The 14,577-nt window shown below is 35.8% G+C and overlaps 1 protein-coding gene across 2 annotated transcripts in view; it reads left to right on the top strand.

The window, feature by feature from the left end:
- The window catches only part of MAP3K21 (mitogen-activated protein kinase kinase kinase 21), a 41,110-nt gene extending 27,189 nt beyond the window's left edge, over positions 1 to 13,921 (top strand). Inside the window, exons 5-11 of one of the 2 annotated variants that reach the window (XM_063390475.1) lie at positions 1,390 to 1,630; positions 3,469 to 3,591; positions 6,085 to 6,201; positions 6,750 to 6,900; positions 7,911 to 8,005; positions 9,398 to 10,183; positions 10,706 to 13,921. In XM_063390475.1, coding sequence (XP_063246545.1) covers positions 1,390 to 1,630; positions 3,469 to 3,591; positions 6,085 to 6,201; positions 6,750 to 6,900; positions 7,911 to 8,005; positions 9,398 to 10,183; positions 10,706 to 11,130 — 1,938 coding nt within the window. In that variant the 3' untranslated portion in view covers positions 11,131 to 13,921. The remainder of the gene's footprint in view (positions 1 to 1,389; positions 1,631 to 3,468; positions 3,592 to 6,084; positions 6,202 to 6,749; positions 6,901 to 7,910; positions 8,006 to 9,397; positions 10,184 to 10,705) is intronic. The other variant, XM_063390477.1, reaches the window with a different exon arrangement.
- Positions 13,922 to 14,577: the final 656 nt, after the last annotated feature.

Here is a 14,577-nt window from a genome sequence, read left to right as displayed (position 1 = left end):
ATCTTTCTAAAGAACAGACACTTCTCACTGAACCAATTTGCTTCAGTGCCAAGCTGTCTTTTGATATTCATAGTCTTTTTGGCAAGAACATTGGAATATCTCCTCGTTTGAAAACACTGAAGTTATATAGTTCAGGAAATAATCTTTTGCTTTAACAGTATGAAATAAGGAATTTTTCTGGCATACAGCATTACTGGATACCAATGAGCAAAATTAGGTAGTCAGTTCTGAAATAAAAATGAAACAAAAACAAACAGAACCAAGCAACATCACAATTATATAATTGTATAGTGTAAAAATTAATTCATTTTAAATAGAAACAAAATTCTTATATATCCTTAACTTTTAACATAGCTTTGTTTCAAATGATGGTTTTCTGAGTTGAATTAAGTGGAATTTATACAATCATGAAATAAATATGTTGTGAGAAACATATATAGTATGAGTCACATTTTGTTCTCCTTTTCCTATACTTTAAGTACGGTGTTATTAGCCATATAGACTGTAAGTGTTCTGTCTAAGTCTGTTCCCTGTGTAATATGCCCCATACTATTGAAGGAAGGTCTAAAATTAGGGAGGTCTTAATTTCAGATGTATTTTAACAGATTTTGGAAATTGAAAATGGAGATAATTTTAAGACGCTAGGTTTACAGCTATTTAACCTTGAGTGTATTCATTTACCCTGAAAAATCAACTAGCTTCCTTGCTAAAGCTTTTCCTTTTCCAAAATTAAAAAAAAATAAAAGAGCAACTCTTCTGAGCGTGGTGGTTGGGGAGTCTGTGTGCTGTAATTCAGTGGTTAGTTGCTGTTTGATGTTACAGATACCTGCTAGACTTAATTAAGAAACAGCTGTCCTATGACTTAGTTTATCCCATTGCACTAATCCCCATTCCACGTAATACTGATTGCTTTCCTAGATAGAAAAGTGCTACTTAATACGTGGCTGAAAAACAGGAAAGGTTAGAGAATTTAAGATAAAGGCAATAATTTGTGTATTCAGGTCACTGGCTTTATGTTAAAGGTAGGAGCTATCCAATAGCAGCCCTCACGCTGTGCAAGAGTTGCTCATCATGTGAAATACTTGAAGCGCATTTTCTGCTGACCTGTTAGCTGATAATCTTTGATTGCAAGTGTTCTCTCCGTTGCCACTGCTTACTAGCTTTAAGTGGAGTGACTCAGGTTAAATGGTTTAAAGGAAATCTGTGTAATGCTTCATTCTGAATACAGAATCTGAGTTTATTCAGAATGAAGTAGTGGCAGAAGATTGGGCATGTTGCGTGTATATAGTGCATCATAGAAATAAATCAGGAGATAGGAAGTATTGGGCACTTCTTATGTCCTTGAATACTGCCTTCACTTAGTTTTACTTTTCTGAACCTTGTCTTCAGGAGCTTCGATCACGAGAAGAGGAGTTGACAAGAGCAGCTCTTCAGCAGAAATCTCAAGAAGAATTACTGAAGCGCCGTGAGCAGCAGTTAGCGGAACGCGAGATCGACGTACTGGAGCGCGAGCTGAATATCATGATATTCCAGTTAAACCAAGAGAAACCCAACGTAAAGAAGAGGAAGGGGAAGTTTAAAAGAAGCCGGTTAAAACTCAAGGATGGACACAGAATTAGTTTGCCTTCAGGTTTGCAATTTTTAAAAAGTTCACTAAATATGCCAGCTTCTTCAGTTTCATGGTTCATGTTTTCAGTGTTGGCTCCTATTTTATTTTGTTGCCAGGTTCTTCTACTGGAATGCACAGAAGGGTTTGATAAAAATTGTATAGCTCCCTCCCTTCAGGAAAAGCTTTCCCATATCATATTCTCATGAAGTAGTCTTCATTTCATCTGAAAGAATGATTCAGCTAGAAATCCATCCCATTTGGAGGGAAAGGTCACTAACACGAGAGCCACATGATTTAATACTGGTTCAAAGTTCAGATTTTTGTTATCATTGTTTCTGTACAGACAGAAAAGTACTTCTTAGTACATGCCAGAACTTTCTAATATGATCAAATATTAGTGCTGTTTGCCCTAAAATTGCAAATACTGAGCAGAAAAACAGTGCTTCGAGAGGACTGGGAGTATACAGATGCAGTAGGTCCAAACTGCACACTTACTGCAGTTGCAAGTAAAACACAGCAGTTAAAAATTTCAGTGACTTATTTCTTGCAAGAAAACATTAATAGCAGCAGCAGATGATTTCAGAATGCAAATATGTATGATTTATATGTTAAGAGCATTTCATTCCACCTATGAATGCATTAAAATGCCACCTTTGCAAAGGAGGCATGTCTGTAGACAGTGAGGGTCTTTCAGTTCTCAGGGGCTGGTTTAGAGGTGCCTTTTTAATGTTGCCACCAGACAGCACTACACAAATTCATGATTTCACCAATGGTTGGAAAGCCTTCATTATTATTTCAAATTTATTACCAGCATCCTGGGGTTGATAGGCTTCCTTCCAGTGGCTTCCAGGTCAAGTCTGTCAGTTTATTACAAATGCACTAAGAACTTGATGCTGTGTTAACACAAGTCTGACAAAATTGTAGCTGTCTGGTAGCTGGAAAGACACAAAGGGAGCAGTAATATTTAGAGTACTATTTCAGCACTAGTGAAATATTTTCCCTTAGTTTAAAAATAAGAGCAAAGACAAAAGCCACAGCCTGCTAGACAAACATAATAGATTTGTAGTTTATAGTTAGATTTTGCTGGATTGCAAGCTTCAGTTGAATATTTGGTCCTTTTTTTCCAGTTCTGCTTATATTTAACTTGAAACAGTGATAAATATTTTCATTCAGAATAGCAGTTACTCCTTGTTATTAAGAACATCCAGGTGAACTTGTCCTTGAGACAACTCTATTCTAACAGTGTATAATATAATTGCACTGGTGATGGGTATTAGAGTGGCATATTAAGGTTAATTTCATAAATATTTTCCTCCTCAGTATTTGTTGGGATGTTTTTTACTACCTTGCTATAAATATTTATAATTCTGTTGTTTACTGTCATGATTTTCTGACATAAATAAATGCAGTTTCATTGTTAATGCCTTTTTTAATATTCTATATGAATTACATGTTAAAGAAAACCAGGCAAATCACATTGCCATGAGTATTGATTCATTTGAGATGAAATACTGGGGGGGTATTTTTTGCCCCTACTGTGACAACCAAAAGGATTGAATAACAGCTTGTGGTGTGGATGTGTCTCAGATCAGGTCCACTTGGACCTACCTGCTGTTGTTCATGTTCTTGTAAGACTATCACATGAAGGTGTGAAGTCCTACCTGTTTGACTCAAAATCTTAATTGTTACATTTACAGTTTTTCCATGTTTTTAATATGTCTCTCTCTTACCTGTATAAATAAATTACATAATGAAGTCTAATTCATTATATACCCTTGTTTTAAGAAGTATACCAGCATATTCTTCTGAGAAGTTTTTTATTCAGAACATTAAAACTGATTTGTTTTACTCTCTTACAGATTTCCAGCACAAAATAACAGTGCAGGCATCTCCCAATCTGGATAAGAGGAGGAGTTTAAACAGTAACAGCTCTAGCCCATCAAGTAGCCCCACAATAATTCCTCGTCTTCGAGCTATACAGTGTAAGTCTCCACTCATTTGATCAATAGAGGGTGTGCCATATACATACTGAGATGTTGGCAGTAGTATCAGATTCCAGGCAGATTTCTGTCTGATTTGCACATCCCTTGATTGGTTCTAACAGCTGCAACTTCTTTGAAGGGAGGGATAATCTTGCTAAAATGCTAAATAATTTTCAGTAATTCAAAATGATTGTGAATGCTTTAAATTGTATCTTTACTTAATTACTTTGGGAACCAATTTGTAAACTGACTGGGATAAAACAATGACAAATCAAAATTTATGACAAAAGGCAAAGCATCACATTTAGAACCCAAGAAAGATGGAAAACAAGTTTTTATTAGCTATTGGAGTTGATGAAGAAAGGTTCAGAGAGTAAGGGAGTCCTGTAAGATGGAAACTTCAAAAAATGAGCTAATGACCCAACTTTCTTACGTCAAAAGGGAATCAAGCTTTAAGCAGGTATAAATCCAGAAGAAAACTTTAGGTTTTTTGAAGGTAGGAAAAAGAGACAAAAAACTCCTGTGAGTACATTTGTAGGTCTACAGTCTGATGTATACTGATAACAGAAAGGAAGGTATGTTTGTGCTCACATAGTGGAGGTACCAGGAATATGATCATGTTCTTACAGAGAAGCATGCATTTATAATTGGGAATGAAAAATACACAGATAAAACAGTTCCTACAGGAATCACTGTTTGCATTTGTGCTGTCTGATCCATTGTGCAGAGTAGATTGTCTTACTATCCATATTTAGAGAGGAATGCCTTAAACTTCTCTCTCTTTATGAAATCAGTGGAACATGTTCCAGCTGATTGCTTATGGATGTTGGCTATCTTCTCTTGGAAGCACAGTCACCTGTGAGGGAGATGACTTGAGAATCTGGCTTCGTCAGCTATAAATGAGGAGAAGGGGAAATCAGAATGCATGAGGATTTTGTTCCATACTGTTCTGTGGCTAATCTGTAAAGATTGATTGAATTTTTGACCAGCCTGATACTTAGTTTAAAGTTTGGACAGAAATCAGATCTCCCATCCTCTTTGTACCACCTCTCCCTTATGAAATCATTTCCATTGTTAATGTCTAAGGGGCAGCAGTGGTGTATTCTCTGGCATTTCAATATTTGAGCTGCAGTGGATAGAGTTGGCAACACTGTAGATAAAGGAGAGAGGTGGACAAATCCTGTCTTGCTTTTCATAATGAGAATGTGAGATGGAAGGAAAATCAACTGGAGTCTTTTTCAGATGTTAACTGACAGAGCATCTGTGTTGTAAATAGTTTCCCATCCTCAAAATGTGGTGGGTTTTTCTGGTTAGTTGATTGCTTTGCTTTTTGCAGAAAGGTAAAGAAAGGCTTTTCTTAGTAAAATGTCATGATTATATATAAACTATGTCATTTTATCTTTGGTTGTTCTTGCCCTGCGAGGAAATGCTTAGAAATGAAGCAAATATCAGGTATTGGCACGGTTCTGAAAAATTGAATTTTCTGTTTGTTTTTTTAATTGAATAGCTTGTGTAAGCTATTGCAGTGCCACTCTTTGTATGTGTGCTAAGTGCCACTGAGGATTTTTTCTTTTTTTATTTGAGCAGGCATTTGTATTCATAGGGCTTGAACATGCAGAACAACATAAAGGCTCTCATTTAAAAGAAGTGCATGTCTGCTTCTGAGTATGGATCTTTAGGTTTTTATCTAAGAGCTTATCAAATATCTTAGGAGTATCTAGCTGAAACAATTTAACTTCCACACCCATCTGCACCTGTGCAAAATAAATTCCCTTTCCCACAGTAATGTTTTATCTTGATTTAACTTCAAAGTGTCTTTGTTTCAAGACGACCTGCTCAAATAGAGGTGATTTGAACAGACATATATAACATCTGGTTACTTGACTGCTTCACTTTGTCTTGAGCAAGTCTAGCTTTCAAATCTAAACATTAAGTTAAAAGAAAAATCTAGTTAATTTCTTATTAAAAGAAATTCTGCTGGTTTTGAAAGGAGTTTTGGAGGGAGAAGGAAAACCACTAAGGTACATATTCCATCGGAATGTGGTTGAAAACAAGAGTGTAATGTAGGCAAGTGAAGCACAGTGGTACAGGGTGAGCTTTGCTGCCCAGGTGTATGGTGAGGAAGGAGGAGAATCTTTACAGTGCAGGAACAGGAGAACCATGGGCATGTAAATGCCCCCTCATTTATCATGCTGTTGTAACTGGCTATGTGGTTTATCTCCTAGGCCTCTCCATAGTATCTGTAAGCATGCCATCAGGATACCAAGCTAATGCTTCAGTTGGTCTGTGGCATTTTGAAAATCTGCCCTCCCAGGTTGGGTCCTAGAAAGAGGATCCTTTAAACCCTACCATGAAAACCCACCATTAGAAGATACTTAATACCTTTATAGATACAGGCTTTATGACCCAAAGATAAAAATATGAGGGAAACAGTTCTGTTTCTGAAATCATTTTGACTAAGATCTCTACTACGTTCTCTTAATTTTTCCTCAGTGATTCCAAAAACAGATACACATGCAGCTAATGGCCGAAGAAACAGTGTATATGTGTACCAGCAGGATGTAGATATCACAAGTGAATATGAACTTCCCTGTGGGGTTATGAAAAAAGGCAAGATTTCATTATGTTTCCTAGGTGCTGGTTCTGTTTAATTTATCAGCTGAGACAGTGACAGACTAAGCATTTAATGGAGGCTGGACACTTTAAAGCATCATTTGTTTTGGTGGAGTGAGAAAGAAAATGTTAATCATGATCACAACTGGACTATTTTGTTTCTTTTGATACCAGTTGTCCATAGAAAATATTTTATTCACTGAACTTAAGTGCTCAGTCTAATTCACTTGTCTGAATTACCTAAATAAAAGGTTCTTCGTTAAAGGAAGCATGGAAAATGTGATTGCTTTGCTGCTTTATCTTTAATCTGGGTCTCTCATCAGCTCATAAATTACTTTTCTTTCTTGCTCATCTTTTTGGATCAGTGAAGTTTGCGTGGTGCTTTTTGTAAAGGAAAAAAAAATCTCAATTTTGTTTCTGCTCCAATGTGTTAGTGTGTCAAAATGGTTTTGCAGTGCAGAAGACACTCTGTTCTGTCAAAATATTTTGGGTTTAGAAATAGTATTTATGTGTGTGGGTTTTGTGTTTTTAAATCCAATCTCTAGTAACTTCAGATGAAAGCAACAGAACTTGGGGAAGGAGCACAACATATCACCAAGAAGAGTTTGAAGATGTGAAGAGAAATTTTAAAAAGAAAGGTTGTACATGGGGACCAAGTTCCGTTCAAACAAAGGATCGTGCAGATTGTAAGGACAAGTATGTCTACTACATTTTGGTTTTTTGATACTACTAAAACATTCTTGGTAGTGGTATAGGTAGTGAGCGAAAAAGTGTTACTGTCTCTAGATAGAGCAAGAACTCCTACCTTTTAATTAATTTAGAAATTACATTACTGATGAGTTGCTCCCCCACTTAATCTTGAGGATAAAACACCTACTTATGTTAAAGTTTTATTGATTCTTATCTATTACCCTTTATCATTGGTTCTTTAAGATTTAGAACATACTGGGATGCTGAGCTACCAGTGCACACCAGACATTCATGGCCTGTCTTTCTTGCCCTTCCTCACATTATTTTGAGGAATTGCAAGCATGGCCTCCACTGGGTACTTTCAGTATGATTAAGTGAGACTGACTTATTTGGCATGTATGAGGCACAGTTCACACCAGCAACATCCTTTATGCTGATAGAGGGTGAAAGGGTTATAAAAATCAGCTGGACAGCTTTACTTACAGATTGTTTTCCAATGGCTCAAAACCAGAGATAGTAAGAATTCTTTTCTTTGTTTCTCTAGTATATAAAATTATTTATAGTGCCTTTCTTTATTTTTCTTGGTAGGGATATCCACTCAGTTACCTGTGTCAGGAGTTGATTCCAGACAATCAGTTGGAACTAGCTTTATAGTCCTTTTGTTTGTTTAAAAGTCAGTATGTTTAATAAACTTCCAGTATTCACATAATTTATTTGAGACAATGAAACTATTGTCCAGGTTTTCACAAACCTGTGTTGTTCAATAGGTTGCAAAGGCCCATTTTTCATTGGCTTTCGTTTTAGGCATGAGATTTTTATCATAAAAAGAATACCTGACATTAAGGTGTGCTTACATTTATAATCATATTATTCAATGGTTCTCCATCTTCTTTTCACCTTTGGAAAGGTTTTCAAGTTATGTACTGCAGGTTTATAGTTTGGAAAGAAAATAATTTTCTCACAAAGTTTATGTGAGCGTGGTATCTGTAATCTCAAAATAATTATTGTTATTGCAGAGTAAGACCCCTTTCAGATGGCAGCAACCCTTGGTCAACTGTTTTAATGAAAAATCAGAAGGGTGTTCCCTTAGCTTCACTATTTGTGGACCAAGGTAAGAGCTATTCTTGAAAAAGTCAAAGTAGCCATATAATAGTGTTAAGATTACCTCCAATGTTATAAATTGTATTGCTTGAATTCCTTAAAGGATGACACATATTGTTACAAGAAAAACCATGCTGCCAACCGTTTTCCTCTTCAAAAAACCCTGTATTTACATCATTAGCAAAGGAGAAATACACATAGTCTGTGAACAGAACCATGTAGAGATTTTTCCATGTTTTTGAGTTGCAGGCTATTCTGTATATGAGGTCTGCAGTCACCACTTTTTTGTTTCTTTTAAAAAGAACCTAAATCAGTAATTGTCTTGACACTTAAATAATCATTGATGACATTGTTGTGAATCTGCATAGTTTTTGCAAAAATGCATAGTTTTTCAAAAACATGTAAGCACTGATATATTCCCAGATATTAGTTCCCTGATTTTTTTGAATGAGACCTATTATCCAAATTTTCAAGACAGAAATGTAATTTCAAATCTTAAAGTGTTTTAGACAGCATGTTGATATTTACAGATAGAATCACAAGGAAAAACATACTTGACCCCTTTAGGATCAGGAACATAATAGCTGCATGTTGCTTTTTATGACCATTACTATAATGGGCCGTGACGATAAAATATTCATAATAATTTTAAAGTTTGCCTCCCCTCCCTTTTTCTATACTGTGGGTTCTCTTATCTGAGAAAATTAAGTTAACATCTGGAAGAAGAAACAGTAAGCTGCTTGGACACTGCTGGAAAAAGGCATTTTAATCTTCATGTGTAGCAGTAGGGGTATAAATCAAGGCTTCGCAAATAGTAATTTTATAGATTTATTAGCTTACTACTATAACCCTACACACAAAGTTAACATACTTGAATTTCAAATACTTCTGTGTTTATTCTCTAGCATTCAGTAGTTTATAGTAGAATAACACATGCAAGTCAAATAATACCTCCTTTTCATTTGTCATTAGGTGTAAGATGTCGAATTTAGTTTTTACTCCAGACCACCATGACCTAATGAATTAATTGGAAAAAATTCTAATAACTGACTGGATTTTGGAACTCAGCTGAATTGAAAGTATTGTAAATAATATATTCCAGATCTTATCTGCCTGTTTGTGCATAGTAAATTACTTCTTTGTAATCCATACAACAAAATATTTTCTGTGTTATTTAAAAAGCATTATCAAAGTGTTGCAAACACCAAGAGGTTTAGGTGTAGGATGTGTTTCTGAAACTCAGAATGTGAGTCTGAGCTTCTAACAGCATCTAAATGGATTGTACAGTATCCTTCAAGGTTAATACTTATGCATTTTAAAGGAAATAATGATGTTCGTATGCAGACATGCAATAGCCAAACAGTTGAATTGTGATCTTAAGGAATACTGTGATGTTTTACAGGTGCCTGTACTGATAAGAAACTTACCCCTGAAGGTTTGGACAGTAAAAGACCAAAGCCAATTAAGTTGCCCAATCAGGCCTATATTAATCTACCTCTTTGGAAAGATGATCAAGGAGAGAACACAGTTGAACACGAGAGCTTTGAAGAAGGAACCTCTGCTAGTTCTACAAACAGTACTCCTCAAATGACACCTACAAACAGCCTGAGCAGGACGCTGCACAAAAAGAAGACTGATTCAGTGCTCTATGGGTGTGCTGTCCTCCTTGCATCCGTTGCCCTGGGCTTAGATATCAGAGAGCTGAACAAATCGCAGGGTCCAGATGAACTCTTGCCCAAGGATGAGAGGAAGAAGCGTGATGGAATATTTCAGCGTGCTTCAAAATTCCGCAGGAGTGCCAGCCCTGCAAGACTGCAGTCCAAGAAAGAGGAAACAAGTATTCCATCCCTAAATCCAGCTACAGATACTGTGAATCTTCTCTCTATGCCCTCCATTTCCACGAAATGCCTACTTCAACCTGATAGTGAAGATGCTTTTGTAAGCACTCTGCTTGGTGATTGTGGTCAATGTAGTTCCACTGACAACTTTTCATCTCACACTTCTGAAAGTAAGAGAGAGCAAAGGATACAGCTGGCTCCTAACACAATTTCAACACAATTGAAAAACCAGCCTTTTAGTCTTGGTTTGAAACAAGAGTCTCAAAAAATGCCAAAAGATTCCTCCACAAAGCTAAGTGTGTTGGGTCACAGACGAACCTTATCAGATGGGAACCATTTTCAGACCACAGGTAGGTAATTAAGGACTTCCATGAATCTTTAAGCTGCTGATAAAAGTTTAAGCTCAAAATAACATCTTTAAATCTGGTTTGCATTTAAATTGATAAGCTCATGATCAATGAGTTTTTGAAAAGAAGTTCTAAATTTCAATACTGATATTTTGGGGTGGCTTAAATGTAGTATTCTTCATGATACTTTATGCATGTGTAAATCCTCATAATAACTGGAGAAGTTAATGGGACTTTATTCCAGTATTAATATTCATTCAGTTATTGGGGGGTTAGTGCTTTTTCTCTTTTGTAGCAATAAAAAGTAAATTGTGGTTGCCAGTTGCAGTGAGTCTAGATGTGAACATGTTACTTTGAGCACCACTGGTCTTAGGAGATTCCCCACAATGTACAAATGTCTTCATTTTTTCTGGTGGAAGAAAAGTCACTAGTGTTTATGGCAGCCCAGTTTTACAAATGGCAAAGAATTCAAGAAGTCACATGGTTTAAATTTGCATTTTTTTGTTTGGGCTTTCTTTCCCCTAGCTAATGGAGTTGCTTCAACCAATGATGTCTCCGGACTCCCGGTCCTGTCAGTTCCTGGAACTCTGCCCTCCCCATCTTTTCGACGAAGCAGCAATCACAGTGGTGTTTCAAATGAAAAGCAAAGCGCTGTCAATACTATCTCAAGGCCTCGACCTTCTTCTCTAAGAAGCAGAATAGATGCATGGCAGATTATTCCACGTATCATTAAACCAAACTCTAAAGACTCTGAATGTTTAGAGGGCGGTGTAGATCCAGATGGTAAATTCTTGCCAGATACTGAGGAAAGAACTAACTGCCACATGCCCTCATTACTTGATATTGACGTGGAAGGTCAAAACAGAGACTGTACTGTGCCTCTATGCAGAATGAAGAGCAAAACTTGTCGGCCATCTATATATGAACTGGAGAGAGAGTTTCTGTCGTGAGTGCCTTTCATTTTAAAAATGTTTGCTTCACAAAGGGGAACAAATATAAAATTCTTGTCTGTCTAACACTTTGAGCTGCTGTTTTCTGATGTACTGTGACAAATAGTACCAAAATTATTAAAATGGGCAGCTGATTAAGTGTAGTAGGTGCCTTTTTCAAATTTTCCTTGGAATCCCAGCTCGTAACTCTAAAAGCACAATGCTGCAAAATCATATTCTAGGTGAACTTCGTAAGTATATTTTGAATGATTAAAATAAGATGCCCACCTCCCTCTGCTGTGTCACAGAAGTTTTTTTCAGGTTTGAGAGGATTAGAAATTCAACTTTCACACAATAAAAAAACAAATGACATATGGAGCAAGGTTGTCTTCTGTAAGGAAGAGTTTCACCTAAGGAGTGGTGGTCTGAGCTTGCCTCTTTGTCTTGTAGGTTCAGGGAGAGGGACAAGGGCTTTAAGGTGCAGGTACTGGAGACTCTGTTCCCTCCTCATTAGGGACGTGGTTACTCGCTGTCATTTGATACTGAAATTGTTTAAGAACCAGCAGCTGAATTTGCAGGTTTTTGCCCTTGGATATTGTGAGAACTTGCTTAGTTTCTCCAGAAAGTTACAGTGCTTGTATAAACATTTCAGTTTCAGCCACCATATCGATTGGAAAAGGTAAACTTCAGTATTGCAATGGGAGTAAAGGTATTTGACATACTTTGTAATGTGAAACAACATTCCTTGTAGGTAAGGATACACTGGAACGTAAATATTTGTACTCTTAACCTTTTGAAGACTACAGTGTTTGCACTGAAAGCAATATTCTTGGGTTTGAATTTTTTGTTTTTAGTGGAGGGGTTTGTCACCCTTCTTGTTTTTTAAACTCTGCTGCACCTTGTATTGAAGAAAGTTGGTGGGTTTTAAGGATAATTGGTTTTAAAGTGAGCCAATGGTGCATTTTATTGCACTTAATTTTAAAACTGCTATAATTTAATATTAAATCTTTCAGTATAATCTCTGTAGCTTTTCTTCCTAAGGGACTACTGAGTGCCTGCTTACTCATATTTAGGAATCAAAGGACAGAAACAGATGTGCTTGACTGGTTTTCAGTGATAGAAAGTTTCCAGAAAATTCTGAGTAGTTAATTGTGGGGGGAGGAACATTTAGCTTTGATAACACTGGTAGTTTAATTTTTTACAGTATCACTAAGTGAATGATTAAATAAAACCAAATATACAGTATACTTTCCCTGATGAAAGCATTTTTAGAATTAAAGGAATATCCCCCATTTTCAAGTATCTGAAGTCTTAATTTTGCAAATCATTTGACATTTGAATAGTTTTTATAAATAAAATTAGGTAATGTTAGACTAAAACTACTGTGTTCCTATCTGAATACTGTTTTTTTAAGACCTGTGTTTAAATCTTTTCTTCTCCTTCACTCTGGGGTGTGGGAGTTCAAATGGACTACACAGTTGCTTAAAGCTTCAAAACCAAGGGATTAAAAAAGAAAGTTTCTGTTTTAAGACTGTATGCACTACAGTGTCCACCTTGAAGATGACATACAATTATACAAACAAAATCATGAGGTCTTAATCACTCAGAGCAGAACACAGAAAATGAACCCTCCCAGCTCTCAAAGGGAAAATAGAAAAGAACTTCCTTAAGTATTAGTTTGCCAAAAGTAAAGACAAAACCACTAGTTGTCTGTAAATCTGAATGCTTACATAGCAGATTGCTACTACATTTTCTTCAAACTTGTTTCTGTTGCTGTATTCTTAGTTTTCTGCCAACATGGTTCAAGTCACATACTGTTCGTCTTCTGTTTCAACTTTAATTGCATCAGAACATGTTAATAGATTGTCTATTCTAGTTTTAATACAAAATGTTTTCATATAATAAAGTCATGAATCAAATTTTAAGTATAGATTAATTAGCACATCTACCTTCAAGGCTTAATTAGAATTTTTGAGCATTATGTATATTTCAACTCCTTCTTGATCAGTTATTCCTATGTAATACTGAGAGAAAAGGAGCTGATTGTATTGTGTGTTTCTGAAGAAAGTATCTCTATTTGGCTTTCTACAGGAAAATCTCAGGTGCTGAAGTATTTTGACTTGTAAACTTCTGTTAAGTTCTGTATTTTTAAGGTTTATATGATTTCAAGTGTTGAATTTTGCACCCTATGTTTTGTAATCAATAGTATCAGCATAAAAAGCTCTTTGAGCTAGATTGTTTTCACTTATTAGTGGCTTATCTCTCTTGTAATTAAACAAAGATTTCTATTCCTCTTAGATGGATAATTTCCTGTAAGTTTGGGACATATGATATGGCCAGCCCAATGCATTCTGAGTAATTTAGGAATTTGTATTCGATCTCTTATTCTGAGACAGTTTAGGTAAGCCATCCCAAATATTTCTCTGATGTGATACAGTTTTTTTAAGCTATAGTCAGTAGTGTTTTCTAATTGTTTTTATAGTTTAAAATTATTGGCCAGTCTTCACTGAAATTAAAAAGAAAAAAACATTATTTCAATCATGGTTTCAGTCTGTAATTCACATATCACCAAGACATTTTCTGTAAAGATATGGAAATCTGGTATGCATTAAGTGACCTGTCTTAGTTAAAAGGATATTTATTTCAATGTAGATTGATAGCCTGACCAAATAATAATTTATGTTGATTTTTTTAGCATAAAACTGAAGGTGCTTACACTACAAAGATTAAGAAAAACACTTGATATACTGTTTTACAAACCTGATGATTTAAATGTTTTTATTTAAAAAATAAATGTTTTGTAGCTACTGTATTGCAAAGTGACCTGAATTTTCTTGAAAAATGTATTCTAATGTTTTTTTAACACGTACTAAGGAGTTCTCTGGTGAATAAACCAGGAGCTGTAGACTATGGCCAGCCTGTTCTTGGAAGATTACAATATAATTGTTACTCTAACATTAAGAATCCAGTACAATAACATGAACATTCCTGTAAAATCTTGCACTTGATGTGGGCAGAAACATTTGGCATAAGCTTGGTTTTTTCTTTGATGTGACCAGAATATTATTCTGATGCTTTACAATGTTGGCTGGGTGTCTTAGAGGAGCTAGAGTAGTGGATATAAATAAACTCAGCATCAAGAGTACAGGTAAGTAATAACATCCTTTTGTTGAGGGTTTTTGTTGGGACAGTCCATTGGTTCTTTGTGGGATTTTGTACTTTGAGGGTTTTTGTTAGGTTTGTGGGGGTTTTTTAGGCAAATGAAGCCAGTATTTTCCTTATAATATTTTTAACAGCTTTTGTGAACTTCTCTCTTCCTTGATCATGTCATGGCTGCATTAGCCCAGTTTTCAGTTAGGAAGAGGAAATATCCATTTATACAGTGACAACAGGTAAGATACACTGAGATTCAAATACAAAAATACTGAATTTATAAGGATGCAAGCCCAATCTTACTAGGATGTGCCT

This window comes from Prinia subflava, chromosome 2 (genome assembly GCF_021018805.1).
Source record: "Prinia subflava isolate CZ2003 ecotype Zambia chromosome 2, Cam_Psub_1.2, whole genome shotgun sequence".
Taxonomy (NCBI): domain Eukaryota; kingdom Metazoa; phylum Chordata; class Aves; order Passeriformes; family Cisticolidae; genus Prinia; species Prinia subflava.
Note: the sequence above shows the minus strand (reverse complement) of the source record. Positions and strands in the feature narration are given on the sequence as shown.